The sequence below is a fragment of the Saccoglossus kowalevskii genome, chromosome 15, assembly GCF_978046115.1.
Source record: "Saccoglossus kowalevskii chromosome 15, keSacKowa6.1, whole genome shotgun sequence".
NCBI lineage: Eukaryota > Metazoa > Hemichordata > Enteropneusta > Harrimaniidae > Saccoglossus > Saccoglossus kowalevskii.
Genome location: NC_140655.1, coordinates 21,955,843 through 21,977,092, shown reverse-complemented (window position 1 = coordinate 21,977,092; position 21,250 = coordinate 21,955,843). Strand labels below are relative to the sequence as shown.

The 21,250-nt window shown below is 33.5% G+C and overlaps 1 protein-coding gene across 3 annotated transcripts in view; it reads left to right on the top strand.

The window, feature by feature from the left end:
• LOC102808801 (arf-GAP with coiled-coil, ANK repeat and PH domain-containing protein 2-like) overlaps positions 1 to 20,453 on the top strand; it is a 55,156-nt gene extending 34,703 nt beyond the window's left edge. The window contains exons 13-29 of one of the 3 annotated variants that reach the window (XM_085490569.1): positions 705 to 802; positions 2,167 to 2,275; positions 2,531 to 2,613; positions 3,305 to 3,366; positions 3,885 to 3,948; positions 4,364 to 4,433; positions 5,296 to 5,346; positions 9,090 to 9,184; positions 9,561 to 9,814; positions 10,836 to 10,922; positions 12,527 to 12,633; positions 13,590 to 13,706; positions 14,372 to 14,481; positions 15,021 to 15,081; positions 16,042 to 16,091; positions 17,198 to 17,259; positions 17,899 to 20,453. In XM_085490569.1, coding sequence (XP_085346695.1) covers positions 705 to 802; positions 2,167 to 2,275; positions 2,531 to 2,613; positions 3,305 to 3,366; positions 3,885 to 3,948; positions 4,364 to 4,433; positions 5,296 to 5,346; positions 9,090 to 9,184; positions 9,561 to 9,814; positions 10,836 to 10,922; positions 12,527 to 12,633; positions 13,590 to 13,706; positions 14,372 to 14,481; positions 15,021 to 15,081; positions 16,042 to 16,091; positions 17,198 to 17,259; positions 17,899 to 17,996 — 1,578 coding nt within the window. In that variant the 3' untranslated portion in view covers positions 17,997 to 20,453. Of the gene's footprint in view, positions 1 to 704; positions 803 to 2,166; positions 2,276 to 2,530; positions 2,614 to 3,304; positions 3,367 to 3,884; positions 3,949 to 4,363; positions 4,434 to 5,295; positions 5,347 to 9,089; positions 9,185 to 9,560; positions 9,815 to 10,835; positions 10,968 to 12,526; positions 12,634 to 13,589; positions 13,707 to 14,371; positions 14,482 to 15,020; positions 15,082 to 16,041; positions 16,092 to 17,197; positions 17,260 to 17,898 lie in introns of all 3 variants that reach the window. The other 2 variants (XM_085490568.1, XM_006819655.2) reach the window with 2 other exon arrangements.
• Positions 20,454 to 21,250: the final 797 nt, after the last annotated feature.

Below are 21,250 nucleotides of genomic sequence, written 5' to 3'. Positions count from 1 at the left end.
TGTGCGAAACAACATATTTAACCTTTGACACTTAACAGTTTGAATGCTAAAATTAAAGCGGGAGGGTCCTCGCCTGTGCCCGTGCGGGAATTGAGTCCCAAGCGATGATAACAACACACGCTAAAACGCAAAGGCTCATGGGTAGATGCTTGTTTGTGAACAATGACACACTACGACTGTCTGACGCATGCACAGGGGACGACTCCCCCGCTTTAAGTTTTAACTCCCCTCCAAGATATGCCTTCATAACTTGTGTCATCATTTTAAAAAGTTTTGATCAATATCTATACCCAATGTGGATATTATGACCATTTATTCAGTCTTTAACAAAGAAAATATCAAGAAGTACACAAAAAAATATTCAAAGGATTAACTGCTCAAAGAGATTGTTGCATATTAAAAGATTTTGCTGTTTTCTTTAAGATTTAGTTAAAGCAACTTTTGGTTGGAATATTTACTTTAAAGCGGGGAAGCGCATGTGTCAGATGGCCATAGCGTGTCATGGTTTACAAACAGGCGTCTACCCATGAGCCTTTGCGTTTTTAGCGTGTGTTGTTATCACCGTCTGGGACTCAATTCCTGCACGTGCGGAGGTGACGATCCTCTCACTTTATATTACTTTGAATGGTGTTGGATGCACACAGAATATATAATGAATGTACTTAAATATATAATTAATTAATTATAAATATTGTTTGTTTCAGGATACTCCGACTGTGGTTGCTGATCTTAACCTTTGTACTGTGAAACTAGCAAATGAAATTGAAAGACGGTTTTGTTTTGAAGTTGTTTCACCTACTAAGTAAGTTACTTTATGTTGCTGTAATCTAAAAATAGTTGTCATAACAACATTCTTTCGAACACTAGAAAGATCACTAAGATCACTTTTTATCAATAGTGTTGAGGTACCCGTATTGTATTACAAGCTGTGTGTTTTAGGAATTGGTGCACTGTGACATTTACTGTAGAATCATTTATTTTCACTGGTGCACTGCGACATTTACTGTAGAATCATTTATTTTCACTGGTGCACTGTGACATTTACTGTAGAATCATTTATTTTCACTGGTGCACTGCGACATTTACTGTAGAATCATTTATTTTCACTGGTGCACTGTAACATTTACTGTAGAATTATTTATTTTCACTGGTGCACTGTGACATTTACTGTAGAATCATTTATTTTCACTGGTGCACTGCGACATTTACTGTAGAATCATTTATTTTCACTGGTGCACTGCGACATTTACTGTAGGATCATTTATTTTCACTGGTGCACTGTAACATTTACTGTAGAATCATTTATTTTCACTGGTGCACTGCGACATTTACTGTAGAATCATTTATTTTCACTGGTGCACTGTAACATTTACTGTAGAATCATTTATTTTCACTGGTGCACTGTGACATTTACTGTAGAATCATTTATTTTCACTGGTGCACTGCGACATTTACTGTAGAATCATTTATTTTCACTGGTGCACTGACATTTACTGTAGAATCATTTATTTTCACTGGTGCACTGTGACATTTACTGTAGAATCATTTATTTTCACTGGTACACTGACATTTACTGTAGAATCATTTATTTTCACTGGTGCCATGACAGCATTTACGGTAGAAGCATTTATTTTCATTGGTGAACTGTGACATCATTTACGGTAGAAGCATTTATTTTCACTGGTGAACTGTGACATCATTTACGGTAGAAGCATTTATTTTCACTGGTGAACTGTGACATCATTTACGGTAGAAGCATTTATTTTCACTGGTGAACTGTGACATCATTTACGGTAGAAGCATTTATTTTCACTGGTGAACTGTGACATCATTTACGGTAGAAGCATTTATTTTCACTGGTGAACTGTGACATCATTTACTGTTGAAGCATTTATTTTCACTGGAATTCAAGCTTTTCCACTTGATTGTAAATTCATGGTTTTACCAGTGAAACAGAGTTCTATTGTAATTTTATACGTTCATGTGGATTTAATTCAGCAGATTTTGATTATTAGTGAAATAAACAACTTGTATTCTGCTCACATATGTATATTTTATGTTGGACGATATCAGTACAGTATTTGAGCGACTCCAACTACCACAGAAATTCAATAACTCGACATGCATCTGTATGAGTAATACACATTGTCTTGTGTTTAATTACAGGACCTGTATGCTACAGGCAGACTCTGAAAATTTACGTAAAGGCTGGATTGAAGCGTTAGAAGCTGCTATTAACAGGTCATTCAGTGATCACGGTAATACACTGGAAAAGGTAAGTCGTTTATTTGCTGACAGATTACCATTTCTTATACATTGAATAATACATTTGGTAATAGATGTCTTAAACTAGAAAAAGTAAATAAATAAATAAACAAATAAACAAACAGACATTGTTTGGACTGATAAATATGATCTATTTGAATAGTTAGGACAAAGATTACCAAATATTATCTGCTGTAGAAAATACAGGTAGATTGGTGTTTTTTAGATGTCAGTGTTTTGCTCATAAAAGTTATTATATCCCTAGACTGCCAATGATGAGAGTTCATCTTCTAGTAGTGTAGAACCCTCTATTGAAAGAGGAAGTAATGCTACAAAGTCAGAACCAAGGTATGTTATCGAATCACATGTGTGACCCCTAAAGGTCACACATCCTGGTACTTTTAGGGGTATTGTTGATCTATAATAGCAATAATTGTATTTAACTACCGATATTTTTGAACTTCAGTGACAAATGTTGATGTTTTTTGGGAAAAACATAATTGGAAATTCTTTTTTATAGTGAAATTGCACCTCCCCTGAAAGTACCTGAATGTATGACCTTTCGAATGTCGTGCAAAAGGCACATTATCTTTGGTTTGGGCTTAAGGTCCGCTTAGGGGGAGTATAGGATTGGTTCCTGTCTCTGAGGATTTACCCTGGAACAGATGCAGTCTGGCTTCTCTCTTTTCATCACAAAATAGTCTGCACTTTTCTTCTTAATATTGCCGGGCCAAAAACAGCCAAATTTTTTGAGTGAAAAATGAAACTTGACATTTTGTTTGTTGGCACCAAAATTAATGATGATTTCCAGAAATTTTGAAGAATAAATTTACGAGAAAAGTTCGGAAAAATTTGTTCAAGAAAGTCTGGTTGTAAAAATGTTAACTCAAAATTCCACATCTTGTACTGATATGTTGGTCAATGCTAGTATATACTGGTCAAGGGTAGTATATGTTGGTCAACGCTAGTATATACTCGTCAAGGGTAGAATATGTTGGTATATTTTGATAAATGGTGTTTTATTTTATTTTATTTTTAGTTTATTGACAAAACTGCAGTCTATTCCCGGTAATGACAAATGCTGTGACTGTCAGACACCCAGTAAGTATTGCTATCAATTAAATAAGTTGAATTTGTGTTACTTATTATTTATCAAAATAAAAATGAATCTGTTTCTCATTCAATGAATATGTAGAACTGTCCACTATTTCTCTGTGTTCGTTGTACCATATTTGCTCTGTTAGAGCGCATGTGCTTGCATGGGTGTGTTTCTACGGTCAATATAAGTAATAGTTTAATAATAAGTTTGATTTTTGGTTTATATGTGCTTCTTTTAGAGATGCATTTTTAATAGAGCAAGTACTGTGCGTAGATACATCCAATATGTTCATTGATCAGACTAATCAGAAAAATGTGTTTAATTATAATAACCAAGATGGATACTGTTAGATCTAGGTCATAAGATAATAATATAGGTCACAAGATAATACTGGGGTTACTTGATCATGCTAGCATGAATCAAATACTACATTATTTGAAGCGTGTTAAAACAATATGAACACAGTGGTATACGTGTCACTCGTAAGTTTAGTTAACACATGCTTTATAATCTGTTTCAGATCCACGCTGGGCGAGTATAAATCTTGGTATAACGCTATGTATAGAGTGTTCAGGCACGCATAGGTATGTTGACTGTCTAGTTGTAGTAAGGTTAAAGGGCAGTGGTCGTCTTGACTGTAATTTGATACGAGTCCGTATGTGTCCATATCCTTATCTGTATGTGTGGGTCACATGTGTTTATTTATTTACATAAAATTGGAATGCCCTAGAACAAACTATCGCGATTACCATCAGCCTTTAAAGGGCCATGTATGCATACTGTCAACTACGTTTAATTTGCGAGAGGCAAAATTTTTGCGAATTTCGTAAGTACTGGACGACAATGGGACTATTAACGAAAGTTGTTTGTTTTAAGAGGTGTTTGTTGAGAACTATCTACATGATTTCAAAGGGTTGGAAAAGGTTTTTGTTTAAGACGCTTTTTTTTGTAGAATTAATTAATTGATTATTGATTATAATATATTTCTAAAACTTGCAGGAGTTTTGGTGTTCAAACGTCCAAAGTGAGGTCATTGACCTTAGATGCTTGGGAACCTGAGACTCGAAAAGTAGGTTGTTGTTATTTTTTTTTTGTAAAACCATAAATCATTTCAGTGTTGCCATGTGTATGTTTTTAATTAATCATTTCACTAATTATTAGATGAAGTTGAAAGCTGTCCTCCAAAGACTGATACCAGTACAATGGTTGTGAAGCTGAAAACGAAACAATTTTTAAGTTGAACAATTAAACCCTTTCACCACCAATTCCCTCTTCATCACAAATTCGAAAATTGGCTCTAAATTTTATCTGTTGGCTCTAAAATAAAAATTCATTTCCAGAAATATTGAAGAATATAAGAAAAAAGTGTAGAAAAATTTAGGCGAGAAAGTCTGGTGGTGAAAAGGTTGAATACTTCTCAGATGACCAAAGTGACAATAAATTTATTCACATCAGTGTGATCTAATTCTGCTAAATAAAGTGTACTTACTTTGAATTGCAACTGGAGTATTTGGAAATAATCTTTATTGTAAGGCTGGTAACTTACTCGCAAGGCTGGTGAAATTTTCTCGCCCTGGTGTCTGCTACACAATTTTGAGAAATTTCAGACAATTGTTTATTTTACAGGTCATTTGAAATCTTTTATTTAAAAAACAACACTTACAATGCCCAAATAAAATGAGACAATAATTTTACATATTGATATGCATACATTTGCATGCAAAGCATGATGGGTGAATTTAAAATCCAAGATGGTGGCCAAAAGCTAGAATATACCCTTGTAAAAGTTTTTTTTTTTCTCATTTCTAATGTTAACTTACATATTTTGCTCATCTGTAGGCAATGTGTTGTTACCTAACACAGTAGCACCATGCTGGTTAATTGTTTTTGTCTTGTTTTTTTTTTTGTTTTGTTTTATTTATTTTAACTAGGGAAAGTCTGTGTTGGAGGTCTATAAACACGATAGCAGAAATAGTTACAGAGTGAGCTATATGATTACATCTATAATTTGTTCCTGTCTGTGTCACAGCACATACTATTACCCCCGCACTTTGCCCTCCCCCCATGCCTATTTTTAATGATATACTGTAAAATACATATTTTTGTGGAGTTGCATACAGTCCCTTGTTTATTTGTTGTTGTTTTCTCAATAAAATAAAATGTTGTGGGAATGTAAATGGAGAAACGTTTTTTGTTTTTTTGAGAAAACATAAACAAATAAACTAGGGACTGTATGCAAGTCTAATATTTTTGCAGAAGGAACAAATTCCAGACAAAACACCCAGAAAGTCTTTTCAGCTAAAATTAATATCAGCTAAAATAAAGTAATTTACAGTGCATGTATTCCTATATGCATGTGTTAGTGAGACACACTGACCAGATACAAATAGGGATGTTCTGTTACGACAATGATAGTCTAATATCTGAAGCATTTTACAAAAATCTGTTTCTTGTATCCAAACTTTCAGAGTACAGAATGTAGATCCAGTCAAGCATGTGTATATTTTAAGTACCCCATGTTAGTAAAAGTCTCTGGAAGTTTACAGAGCGCAGGTGTGGAAAGTTGGATACGGGGGTATTGTCTCCTGAGGGCGCACTTTATTTATTTCACCCCCTTCCCCCAACTCATTGTTAATTTCACCCCATTGTATTGATCCATTGAAAGCTTTGTTTAGAATGTTACCCCGTGAGTTGTCAGGACAACATTATCCACATTAGTATGCTGGGATTGTAGTCAAATGAAATTCACTTTTAGTGACAAGCAGAGGATTAAAGCAAAATTCCCGGTATGTATATACCGTATAGGTCTTGTTGTGCGAGTCCACTCCAGCCTGAATCTGTAGTCACAACCAAGTTTTGCTCCTTACTAGTGCAGTATTACTCATAATATACACCTAATAAATACACACATTCCCTCTAGATTAAATTCATAATTGAAGAAGAAAATTTAATATTTGTAATATTTAACAATTGTTGTTTGTGAAGATGTTTGCTGTCCCTCCCATAAGGGCCTATTTTTGCTGCCCCTCCCCTGATGGAGTACATTGGCTACCCTTTCCTTGAGTAATTCCCTGGTACTGTATTCCTGTATGTGCTGTTACACAGATAGTGACTAATAACTTGTATACCAAATAACTATTCAATAATAAAGCATGGGTGCTGCTGCTGTTGTACACACCTAAAATACAGCAGCCCTACACTCTGTGGTGTAACCCCCCCCCCCTTCTTCCACATGTCTGTCACATTGTTGACCTCTAACCTGTACTCCCATCATGCATAGTGGTACACTTATTTTTTGAATTCTGGGTAATATTGCAATCTGATTAATATCTGATATCGGTAGAGGCTAGCGCACTGTTGTATCATTTGTTTATTTTTACAAACCAGCATGTACACATCAAGCACACAATGTTGTCTGATTAGCGCTCTTCATGTTTTATGAAATCGCGTTGGTCGTTGTGCAGCGTGTGTTCGAATTTCATGTAAATAAACAATGTATATTACACGCATTGTATACGTCGCTATGAGTCCAAAATCGAACAGGATGCAGCATGACGACTGCCACCCTTTAACCTAAACACATTGTACAGTCAAGTTCAAGTGCAGCTTAACCTTTTGAGCACAGTTGTCAACTTTAACATCATCTACAAAATTTGTTTGTATAATCTGCTCTTCCGCACATGTTGTTGTTGATCAAAAACTAAAAGCAAACTGTCTGTTTGGTCCAAAATGGAGATGAAATTTACTGAAAATGTGAAAATGTTTACACTGAATTTGGGTATAAAAAATATCTGGCACTCGAAGGGTCAACTACCGACTAGCATTGCTTATAATATAAAGTGAGTATGGCGGTAATCAATAATGGAAACTTATTTCTTGTAGTATTAATCTATGTTACTAATTTTACTTGTAAGACGCATTAAGGGAGATTAGGCGAGAGATTAGGCATGAGCTAGTTTTAAGCCAACTAAAAGTGTTAAATGTTAAGCTATCCGAGGATTGTACTGTATATTTAATACAAATCCCTGAACAAATGCTAGTAATTTTACCTTGTATGAATTACTAATTCTTGACATGCAGTCACTGAATGTGCAAACAATATATAAACAAATGTGTCCAACTATAGGTCTCAAACTTCAAAATTCGAAGGAGTGCTCAATTTCAAGTTCAAATTTTTTAATTTACTTTATAATAATTGAAACTGTGGAGGAAATGTTTGATCATATTAAAGGGCATCAATGCATTCCTGTGACTTGGTAACAGCCTCCATGTCCTCCATCCATTTTGAGCCCAGCACCAAACAAAGACTTGTTTGTCATTATCTCTGAGGTAACTCAGTTCCCTCCTCAATTTATCTGATATATCTACTGTATTTACTCTATTAAAAGCACATCTCCAATAGAAGTGCATATAAACCCAAATTGCATTCGTTTTATATGAATCATTAAAATGTTACTTATTTTGATGATGGAAATACCTATGTAATTTATGTAAGTGTACTAGTATGCTCTGCTAATAAAGCAAATACAGTATGGCAATCAACAACCAATCAGGAGCCTTGTATCATAATGCATTCACAGAGCAATATACTCAGCTTTAGAAATGTTGCTGATTGGCCTATAAAAGTGGAATTTCCAAGAATGCAATTTTTGTAGATATTGAGATGCTTAAGTTAATATGTGAAAAAAAACATCAGTGGCAGCCTCTACCTACATCAAACTTTTAATAAGATTGGAGTGCAGTAAAAGAAACATTATTATGAATTCTTAAATGAATTTCATCACTGTGCATTGTGGGATATCTTGGAAATTGTTTATTGTTACATTGCAGTACTAAGGGCTGTTGTATTTTGTGTGTGATGTCATATCTTCTTTGTATTGCATTGTGGGAATTAAATGGAGCAATTAACCATCATGCATGTCTCCTTACTTACAGCACTGACAGTTCTTCCATGTTTGTTACCAAGACTACAACATGCTTAGTTGTCTTTATTTTGTATTAAAATATAATTCCTCTACCGTATGTGCTTTCATGTTCATTTTGTTTCAGAAAAAAATGCTTTAATTTTTCTTTCCTGTCGTAACAGGTGCTAAATTAGTTGCATTATGGATAATTAGGGACATCACATGACCTGATTGTATTGGCAGTTGAAATTATCAAGCGAAACACAAATAAATCTCATTTCAAATTGTATTCTTTTGGTTCTGGGTTAAGGGCGCTCGTATTTTGATCAAGACCTCAATGTTGGGTTCTGTCAAAATAATATATATTCATTGATGATAAAGAATTTTGTTTGTTTAGAGATGATGGAAGCACTGCATGTACTCATTTATTAGCAAACAATATCAACTGTTGTAACATGCAGTCTGCAGGTTATGCATCATTCTTTGCCTTGTGAAATCTGGTCATTTTTCGCTAGAATAATTATAGTTCAAATCACATTAATTTCTTAATTTATAATATTCAAATGTTTAATTGTTTTATTTGCATTAATTTGTTCATTCTTAAAGCGGGGGGGGGTCGTCACCTGCGCATGCGTCAGATGGCTATAGCATGTCATTGTTGACAAACAAGCGTCTACCCATGAGCCTTTGCATTTTTAGCGTGTGTTAACGTCGCTTGGGACTCTATTCCCTTCGCGTGCGCAGGTGACACCCTAACGCTTTAAGTGACAATGATTGCTTATAAAAGACAACATGATGGTTTATCCATATTATCTTTACAGGTTATGGCAGAACTAGGAAATGATAAAATTAACAAAATATACGAAGCTAGTGTAGATGAAACAATAGCCAAAAGGGCAATGCCAATGTGTGATAGGTAAGACAAACATCAGAAGTCCGTTAAGTCGTTAGTTTTTTCTCTTCAACTGCACATCACCAAAGATATAGTTGGTTGTAATATACATTTACAGAAACTTGAGTGGTCCATTCATAACATGTTTATATTTAACAGAAACTTGGGTGGTAAGAGAGAACTGTGATCGCACATCTCTCAAAAACTACTCAGTCTCAAAACTTCATTCCTCTGTTACCCCCACATGACTGTATCAGTGCCCTTCAAAATAGAAAATTGATATTTGAACCATGAATATTCAATAGGGAGATGTGCTGTCTTTATGTATACTGAACTTAATTTAAATATTTGTCAACTTGCTTCACCAACAATGACTTGGTTACACCTAATGTAATTCCAGAGATGTACGAGAAGCCTGGATTCGTGCCAAATACGTAGATAAAAAGTTTGTCAAAAAACTTCCTACACTTCCAAGCCATGTATCAAAACCTGATGGTAGGGGTCTAGTGAAGCAATGGAGTGTAACCAAACATCATCGGAGGAAGTCCAAGAAAGCTACGTCTAAGATCGATGGTGGTGAAGAGACGACGACAGATATCCAAACCAAACTTGTACCTAGCAGTGGTAATGCTAGTCCAGCTTCTTTACGTACAGGTAGGATATGATTTATATTATTTTGTTCTACTCTTATTTCAAGACAATTTACTCCCCACATGTATGACACTCTACAATAAATACAATAAATCGGTTGCCAGTTTAAAACTGGGGGTTTTCAAACTGGGGAACAGGGGCGGCAGCGCCGTGATACTCTTGGCGGACACCCTCTTACTGAATTGCTGGTTGAACTTTAAAGTCATAAATGTATTTCTTGAGTCACGCACTTTCATTCAACCAATTAAACTTTTCACCGCCAGTTCTTAATTTTCATCACAAATTCACGAAATAGTACCATTTATAGTCTGGACTTTCCTTCAGAAGATTGGAACAAAATTAGCCAAATTTTTTGAGTAAAAACTGAAAATTGACTTAAATGTTGTCTGTTGGCTCCAAAATTAGGGTTCATTTCCAGAAATATTGAAGAATATAGGAAAAAAGTGCTGAAAAATTTTGGCAAGAAAGTCTGGTGGTGAAAAGGTTAAAGCGGGGGTGTCGTCACCTGTGTATGCCTTACAAACAAGCGTCTACTCATGAGCATTTGCGTTTTTAGCGTGTGTTGTTATCGTCGATTGGGACTCTATTCCTGTGCATGAGCAGGTGACGACCCTCCCGCTTTAAACCTTTTCAGAGTTTTACATGCAGCAGCACATTTCAAAACTCCAACAAACTACATTTTGCTGTTACCGGCCTAAATATGCTGGTATGCATGTATGTGCGGCTTAGCTGAAATATTCTGTGTGGCACAACTTAAACGACACCGCAAAACGTATTTAGAACAGACAACAGTGTGTTTAATGAGCAATTAATTATTCACTGTTTTTTTAATTGATAAGTAAAATTTGCTAAATTAAATTCACATAAGCATGTCCAATAACAACTTATTAAAATCATTGTTTTCTCATCAACTTCGTGAACTTAAAATCTAGTGACATTGCTCAAAATAGTGAAATTAAATGTCAGTGAAAATAAATGATATATTTTTGTATATTAACCTTAATTATTTGTCCACATTTTACAGGTGTTTCATCTGACAGTGGTCTCGGTGGTAGCGCTGATGTCTTGGTGTTTGGTTCCTGTTTAGAAAGAAATGACATCATGGGAGAAGGTATTAAAAAACATGTTGAAGATATTGATCAATTTGCTGATTACAGTAAGACAATTCTATCTCTACTCTATGCATGCAGCAAGTCTGGCACTGTCAAAAGCCGATAGCGCATGCAGCAAGTCTGGTGCTGTCAAAAGGTTAATTTACTAATGTGCCACCTGGTCTTTCATTTTTTGATATCATAATAGTTTTGATAAATTTTGACAGCATAAAAATATATTCGTTGAGTTCAAATTTGTTCATAGATACAAGGTGATAATTATTCATTAGGCAAGGCTACCACAGTTTAACTGTGTTTTAGATGCATATTTAAATGATTTCAACTTATTCTAATTGTCAGCTTTAAAACATATAGGCAAGGTTATCGTTATTTTACTAAAAGTATGTATTTTTTAGTGAAAGTATGTTATACCATAGACCTTCTAAGGTGTATGGTTATACATGGCCATATTAGGTCTATGCATGTAACCTCACTGATAAAATGTCAAAGCAATTCAGACTTGGTAGACTGTGTAAAATTTTGACTTGCATGGGTTCTATAAAACCTGAATGAATAATGCTGTTAATTATATTACAAGAAAAACTATGAGAACAAATAAATGAATATTTCCATTATGAAAATCTAGCAATGACCCTCATCAAATATTGTATTCACACTGCCCTGATAAACCAGTCATGAGATGTACATATCATAATTGTCCATATATTTCTCAGTGTGGTCAGGAAAATATAAATCAAATGTGTCCCACAAAATGCAGAATAGATTAGGAAGTAGGTCCTTTTATCAATGAATATCTTTATTCAGTGGTGAAACAGCAATACAGTTTGTGAAATACCTTCTTATTTACACTGCTCACAAATCAAGACTAAAAGTATCGCTTAGGATCAACACAAGACAAAGCAGACAACGGAAACAAAGTAGCTAATTTTTGCAACAAAGAATCGTGTATATGAAAATATATGATCATTCCATCCCAACTCTGACACTCAGTATGCTGCCTTGTATACCACGATTTGTTTTTTGTTGTTTACACTTTATTTTTCCTACAATGTCCCAAAGTGGATTCAATTGCAATAAAGATATTACTTTACTGTATTTAGAGCTACAGTAGATAAAATGATATCATTTATCATAAACTATATAAAATACCAGGATATTGGCACAAGGCTAATAATGCAATAACTGTAGAGCATTGATATGCATAGAGTAATATACGCATGGTAGTAGTTTTAGAGCTTCATTAACATTTAATCTAAAGTTGATTTGCTAAAATGTTTGAAAGAATTTTTGACTTATGATTAAATCAAAGACAATAGAAAAGATTAAATCTTGAAATAAAGTGTTTATTTTTTATACCATTGAGTTAATTTTTAGTTTATTCAATTTTTATTCAACGTATATATATACGAGAAATATAGTACACTGTATAAACTTTTGTATATGGGCTTTAAAATGCAATAAATTGTTATTATCTTATTTTATAAACTTTTCACCAATAAAAAGTATCATTTGTGAAACCAAATTACATGGATTTGTACGTGTCTAAGAAGATGAAGCATATCAATTCACTGCAAACCATGGTTAACTATTTTTTGTTTCTTAGGGAGTAGTGATGAGGAAAGTATTGATGAAACCATGGTAACAAATGATGCAACAACAACATCATTAGAAGATCTTGCAAAGTTACATCCAAATATGCTATTATACAAGGTAATATTCAAACAATATACACTTAAAGTTGCATTCCCACAAATATGTGAAACATCACTACCAGAACAAGCCTAAAGCGACATTGGTGTAGAAAAGGGGTGCATAGTAATCTTTTGAAAACACGTTCCTAAAAACGTTGATAAAATCAGTATACACCAAATACTTTCTTGATGAATAAACTTTACATAGGACACAAATATGATATGATATCAACTATTTATCAACCGATCACTAGTAGCATAGTGGTTGTCGCATCAGACTCGTGATCGGTAGACCCAAGTTCAAATCCAACCTTAGGCTGAACATCAAAGGGTCGACCCCTACCCTGGGTGAGTGTGCCACAGACTCAATGGGAAGGCCAATTCCACTGGTTGAGATTCATTCACTTACGAATGCGACTTTGGGGGAACCTTGGTTAAGGTCCGCAGGTGCTTGTGTTCGGCCGAGCCTGGTTGACACCAGGATAGCACATTAAAATTGCCATTTGATAGGGAGATGGCCACACAGCCCTGTCATGTCGTCCCAAACAGGAAATGACTTCTGTGGCAGAAGTATCAATAAAACAACATTAATAAACTTTCAACATTTGTCTTCAATTGCCGTAAATTCAAAATGGTGACAATGCCGAAACATTTCATGCTCTCTACTGACAAAATTGTGTAATAACTTTTTGTTGTTGTTTTCATTACGGTTATACATATTACAAATTAGTAAATATTTAATTTCTATGTACCCTTCACCTGCCCCCTAAATCTAATGCCAATACAAAATTATCAAAAAGTAACTTACTATAATGTCATAGTTTGTTACGCAACCAAATGCGGCCATGTTGAATCAGGGTAGTCCAATGTTTACTAGTTTACACATCCCTTGATTTGAGTGTTTATTATTTGCTTAATACCCTATGATATTGTTGTTGTAATGTAATGCTAATGATTGACATTGATTTACCTCAGGCTGCAGGTGCCAATAATCTCCCAGTCATGCTTGAGGCATTAGCAAATGGTGCTGAGGTGAATTGGATTAACACAGAGGATCATAGGAAATGTCCTTTACATCAAGCTGTGTTCGGGGTAAGTAGCATTGTAACTTAGGAGCTCAGGTTTGTCTGGGAAACCCTCCTATAATGACAGAATGAGTATCACTATGATATGCCAAATGTGGTCAGTACTTTGTATGAGTTTACAGTATATGTTTAGACGCTGTCCCGAAACAGAGACTTTGTGTTGACCTGTGTGTGCGTTCATTTGTCTGTGTCTGTGCGTGTGTGCGTCCGTCCGTCTGTGCGTGTGTGTGTGCGTCTGTCTTCATATGTCTGATCTAATCACAATCAAACTTCACATTTTGGGATACAAATGCACGTCCATTCGTTTCATGATCTGTTTGAAGACAGAATGACAGCCATTTTTGTGATACAATTTCTTCAAAATCAAGCATTTCTGCCATTCCCATGGATTAATTTTGTTCAAACTTGGTACAAACATCAGACATCATTTTTGTTCTCAGATCAGATTAAAAATGGCAATTGGTTTTAAAAAATGCTGTTTCTGAGCCATATCTCCAACATTCTATGACTTTATATTCAAACTTCATATAATTGCAATTATTTTTTCATGTTTTTTTAGCTGAAATTAACATAGTTGGTCTTTGTATGTGCATGTTTTTATATATCCCTGACCCCTTAACTAACCCAAAGAATGTATACAAACCATAATTATTATGTGTTGATTTCTAATAGGGCTCCCTAGCAGCTTGTGATTTTCTTTTACTCAATGGTGCTAAAGTCAATACAAGAGATGGGAATGGTAAAGGTGTGTTGCACCATGCCACTATATTAGGACATACAGGGTAAGTACAAACATAACTTATCTACATTAATAGGATTCTTATAGTAATTTCCATAAATTGCAGATTTATTATTCACAATACACTTATTACCGGTATCTTATAAAACCTATAATTTTTCTGCTATGATCTACAGTTATTTAATTAATTTGACATGAATATTCTATTATGAATTGCTGAAAACAAATCCTGTTTTTCTCGTCTCTCTGGTGTTTATTTGTTAGTTTTATTGTGTGAATGGAGGATTAACCTTTTCACCACCAGTTCCCTCTTTTCATCACAAATTCACAAAATAGTCTCATTTATAAACTGCACTTTCCTTCAGAAATTGGGACAAACATAGCCAAATGTTTTGGGTAAAAACTGACAATTTACTCAAATTTTGTCTGTTGGCTCAAAAATTCAAGTTCATTTCCAGAAATATTTAAAAATATTAGAAAAAAATACAGAAAAAATGTTGTGAGAAAGTTTGGTGGTGAAAAAACCAAATAGTTTTTGGATATACAAAGATCTTGAATGTCAACAACATCTTTACATTTCAGGCTAGTTTGTTTATTCTTAAAAAGAGGTGCTAACCAACATGCAGTGGATGCAGATGGGCAGGTGAGATTAGACAATATTCTTCTTACAAATCTTAAATGCTTGGAATCCCTCCTCAATTACAGTATGTTCTTTAAGACAATATGTCATGCCACTGACGCACACAGATTTTCTGTGGTGCAACTAGTTGTGTTTAATCACTGATGCATCACTGACGCAACAGAAAATCATATATTGATAGTGATCTTGAAAAACATCTCGCCAGAATTATAGAATTTGTGATTTAGTAAATGAAATTTAAATTTTATAAACAAAATAGATGTAAAAATAAAGGAAATCATGGGTCACAACATAATTTGTGCCCCAAGTCACCAATATAGTTATACAAGTTTTCCCTTGAAGACTGACTTTTATTTACAATTTATCACATCTGATCTGTATTCCAAAGTGGATTCAATTGCAATAAAGATATTACATTACTGTATGCACCTATTTACAGTTACAGTAGATAAAATGATATTATCATTTATCATAAACCATTTAACATACCAGCAGTCAAACTGACTCGACATGATTTTGGGGATTACATTTTGATCCCTACAAAGTCAGTTCTACTGAAGTATATTCACCATCTAAGCCCAAACCATACGACTTATAAATTAATCTGCCCAAAAAAACAAATAGTTCAACCTGTTTCTTGAAAAACAATTACAATCACTAAGTTACAATATTGGGTAAGTCACGATATTGGGTATTAAAGTCAAGGGTAACTGGATGGCTCCCAAAAATTTCACTGTATTTTTTAGCGATAGTATTGAAATAAAATTAATGATTCGGTGTAAGACATCGATGCCTGTGTTTTTTTAACCTTGTCTATGTTGATATCAACATTTAATACCAATTGCCCCAGTTGCTGTAACTACATTTAATTTAAATTAGCAAGTATTTTTTTTATTCACATTACATGTACAAGTAGTTCATGATTTTTATAATTAAGATGTATTTCTGTTCTCTTATTTACAGGATGCACTGAAGATAGCTTTGACGACAGCCAATGCTGACATTGTAACATTGTAAGTATGTTTATTTTCATCCAAACTAGTTAATTTCTGTTTTATTTTAATTTTATTTTAGCAGAAATTTATTTTCACTGAATAGACTTTTTGGATGATTTGTATGGAATTTATTTTCACTGACTTTTGAAGAGTGGAATGTAAAATTTTCACTGAATCATTCCTACAGCGAAAATTAATTCTAAGCAAAAATAAAGGATTGTACAATAGCTAGCTGAAGTGGATTATGGCTTGTCAGTTTGTTACAAATGTTTTCAATGTAAAATCTAATTAGTTTTATACAGTATCCCAACCATTCATTTTCTTTAGCTTAATTTAAAAAAACCAATTAACAATGCCACTTTATCCACTTCTCAATTTGTTTTCAAAACCGTGGGTTAAGATTATAAATAAATATTTACATGGAATTCAAACATACTTTGTGACTACCACTACTCTTGAACTTGACTTGACTTGGATTCCACTGATTTCAAAGTGAGTAAGAAGAAAACAAGAAGTTAATTTAGTATTCATGTTTCGTATAAGTGTTGGTACAATAGAATATACTTTGTAATAAATGAGAGTGCAACATTTCTTTTAAAGAGGGATTTACTATACTTACAATGCCATGTGTAAGAAATTCTTTTGTTTTTTGTGTGTGCTAGGTAGAGCACATTCTCCACTGTGAGATATATACTCTTGTTTTTATCTTGTTTAACTATTTGATCTTGTAAAGTGTAAGGTTCTTTTGTTTGACATTCAGAATGCCCTCATTGTAATTTGTCAGAGATTCTTTTGTTTTTAAAGAGCCTCATTGTCATTTGTCAGGGATTCTTTTGTTTTTAAAGAGCCTCGTTGTCATTTGTCAGGGATTCTCTTGTTTTTAAAGAGCCTCATTGTCATTTGTCAGGGATTCTTTTGTTTTTAAAGAGCCTCGTTGTCATTTGTCAGGGATTCTTTTGTTTTTAAAAGATGACTGTTGAATTTTCAAGATTTCTTTAGTATTTTCCCTTGGCTATGTCTTTTGACAGTCTATTCAATAACCCAATCTTTTATGTAAATCTGACAGAATATTATAATAATACATGACATTCTTGCTAACTTTTAATTTTAATTCGTTATCTCAGACTTAGACTGGCAAGACTACATGAAGATATGAGAGAAAGTGAAGGCATCTTTTCCAATTCAGGTAAATATATATAATATATAATTTTTGCTCCATTAGAAGTATATACACTTATGCAAGTGTCTGTGTTATGATAGTCAGCAACAAATGCATTTGTTGGTTAATTTGATGTAATAGATCAAAAAAGGTATTTTTTGAATATTTGTAGGAACCAAACAGTGTACCGGTATATTATTTGTTAACACATTTCTTACTATGTTTTTATGTGAGTTTTGGTGTAATGAACCGTTCATTTTGAATTTTGAATCTTACTTTATACATTTCTGGCTGTAATTGTTATAGACGTATATACATTACATTGAGAGGACAGCACGACCACATGAATATCCCGGTGACGTTACTAATTACCATTGTATTGAATTGGATTTTTTGCTGTTATTAGTCTGTACCACAATTTCCATGCCCTTGTAAAGAATACTTTGGGGCAATGCACCTTTCAAATAATCTTGCTGCTCCTAAATAAATTACAGAAGGCAAAGATGTATACAATCATATTTGCTTCAATAGAACTGTGAATCACAATGTGTTGAAACTGTGTTTTTGATTTGATATAATCTCAAATTGGAATAAGATTCCATCATTTATATTTTCTTGACATTAATTCTGTTCTTTTCCATGTTTTTTCTTATTATTATATTACAGGTGATGAAACCTTTCAAGATGTTTTCAAAGATTTCACAGAAATGGCATCCAATGCGCCTGAAAAACTCAACAGACAGAGTATGTACGACAAGAGCTAGCTAGGGAGTCATATTGTGTGTAAGCTTTCCTAGGCATATGAAAATGAACACTGCTAAGTGGCGTCCAATGAACAGTAAAACCAACTTAATATATGTGTTATATTTACTTTAAAAACAAAACTGATGTATTTACATTGTTTGTATTTTATTTTATAAATATTTTATTTTAAAGAACATATATTATTGCACTATACTGTGGGATATTCAACAATTTTCAACACAAACTTCATGCCTTGTAACTGTAGCTTTATTTTAAACTTAGTTTAATCTTTGATCTTATGTACAAACTAATTATGTACATGTTTTGAAATTAGTCTTTAAGGCACAACTAACTGCAAATATTTCAATATTTTTGAAGATTATTGTTTTGGATAACACTTTGTTGATGTCAAAGCTGAAATACAAGTGTACTTGTAGGTTGACCCTTGTAGTGAGAAAATGCTACACTAGTTTTGAATATACCAGTAATAGTATTTCCATACGAAATGATCACGTTGTGAATGGATTTTAAGTACAATGTAACAACATTATGAGTATAAAATTGTCTGAAGCTGTTTTATGAATTGCTACATTGTAACATAGTTGATTTGTATCATTTTTGTACAAAAAATGAGGCTATATTGTATTCATTTCACCCATGGGTATCGAAACACAATAGTTAACCCTTTGAGCCTTAAAGTAAACTTCAGGTACCATTCACACAAAAGTTAATAGTCTGCTCTTTTACACATAAAATATTGCAAACATTTCAAATTTTTGGATCAAAAACTAGAAGTAATGTACCATTTTGATTTGTTAGGTCCAAAATTAACTTTGAATTCAGTGAAATATCACAGAAAATGTTAACAAATTTCTCTCAATTTGAGCGGGTTAGAAATTTGGCACTCAAAAGTTTAAAACTGCTGTAAAATGCTTATATTTTTAAATTGCATTCCTACTTTGTATGATCTGCAGAAAACATCGCAATTACTCGTGTAAGCTTTAAATTCTTTTGTTTATTGGAAATCCTGAAATCGAATTTTAAACATGCAAACATGGCCTTGAGTGATTGATAAAAATTGTGGTTAATTTGGTGATCAGACAACATAAGCATGTTCTGTTTTATCATTTAAGGTGATTGCATATTCAATGCTCTGCATATAATACAAACTAGGACTGCAACTTTCTACTGGTAGTATCAGAACGCAATTAGGGATTAATTTCATTTACTACCTGGTTGCTTACTATTTATATCATTTTGTAATTTACGTCTGATTCTATGTAGTGCAAGAAAAAAATGGAAAAGCTATGACCTCAATAACTTTTGTACTTGTCAGTGGTTTTCCAAGAATTATGAATTTGTAGAAATAACTGCATCTAATCTATGTACATCTTTATAACTAATCTGTAAAGAGAATTTATGTGTCCAAGATAATAATAAAATAGATGAGCAAACGTATTCCAATGCAATTAACAAATGACTATAAACATATTACAAAGATTATTGCCTTTATTTTCCCCATGTGAACATAGATGTGGGATGTTTCAACTGCCACAAATGTCTGATTACAATTTTTCACTTTGTCCAGTCTTCATGCTTTCTGTAGACAAAACTATTTTTATTCAAATTTCTTTGTCCTGGAATATTACAAATTATTTATGGCAGTCATGTTTGTATGATTATGGGAAGAATGTGTTCACATGTTTCCAAAATGAAAGACATTTCTGTCCATGTTGTAAATATTTCTTGCCTTTCTAAGATGATGTATTTTTTCAGTCAAACATGTAAGCGATTAACATTGAAGAAAAAAAAATTATTTGATAATGTTTTACAGTGCTGATTATAGTTAGTAAATAAATATTTGTACTTAGTATGAAGCTCACTTCAAATGATGGCCAGTAAATGAAAGTGCAATTTCTTGTGGTCTTTATAAAGATCACATGGTATTTAACATTTCAGCAGATTCCTTCACAGTAGATGTGCACTTAATGATCAAATGTCCTTGATTTGAATTTCACATGACTGATTTTATTAATGTCGTCACATATGCTGTATTCATGTATGTGTAGCTTACTGCTTCAGTTTAAGTGGCTGATGCACATCAAGATTGATAATTTGTATCATAGTCGTATCTTGTACTGTATATAGAGGTCATGATAAAAATATGAATTACATTTTTCATTCCCTCTGAAGTCCCTGGTAATATAAACATTTGTGTGTGATTGCATTTATTGCATCTGGTAGTTCATTAGACGAAGACTTCTACCATATCGAAATGGTACGTTTACCCATTACCTGAGATTGCGCGTGTGACTCTCATAATGGGGTTTTGTTTATTCATACTTGTATGGGTCATATTTTGGAATGAAATTTTAAACTGACTTTTTATCAGGTCTGTGTCTTTCTTTAAGCTTTAAAAAAATATCTTGTATTCAAATTATGTTCATGTAGAAGCAAATAAATTGTAATTGTCAAAATTTGCAATGATATTAATATGCATTATCTGTGTATCTACAGCATTATGTGGTCTAACTTTTGGTGTTTCTGTCGTAGAATGACTGAGTAATGCTTGTATGCCATTGAAAGAAATTGTGGTGCTAAGGCAGCTGTGTAAAAACAGTGCAGTTAGATGTCTTCAAGTTATCACAAATAATACATGAATAGTCGTACAATGGTCAGTGTTTTCTTGTATAAGTTTCAAGTCTTAAAAAAAAGATGAACATGGTGAGGGATTCAATCACCCACATCACACACAGTTTGTGATCTGTGTAAACGTACGGCTCCGCAAACCTGTGCCTGATTCTTCTGAGAGGTCTTATCTTTGACAAAATTTTGGATGTCAACTTTCCAAAACACCCTGGAAAAAACAGAATTTGTCGAGGTATAGTAGTGAGGCAATGACCAAATAAACACTTTCCGGTCAAGATTAATGCATTAATTGCAATAAATATCTGAAATAGTGATCTACACAGTGACCAGACTAGCAACCACTGTAGAACATATCCTGGCAATACGTTTAGACAAAGGGCAGCACTTTGGGGTAATACAAATATCGAAGATACTCATTATGGTGACAATTATGCATTAAGTCTGAATGATCATATGTTCATTGTTAATGAATTGAAGCGTGGCGAAACATGTATCTCTAATTGTAAACCATACAACAATATATACAAAGTATACATGTAATTAGATTGAATTTGACATGCATGAATGTAATGCATATATCCTGGTCAGCAAGCTGCACTGCAACATGATACAAATAATAATAATA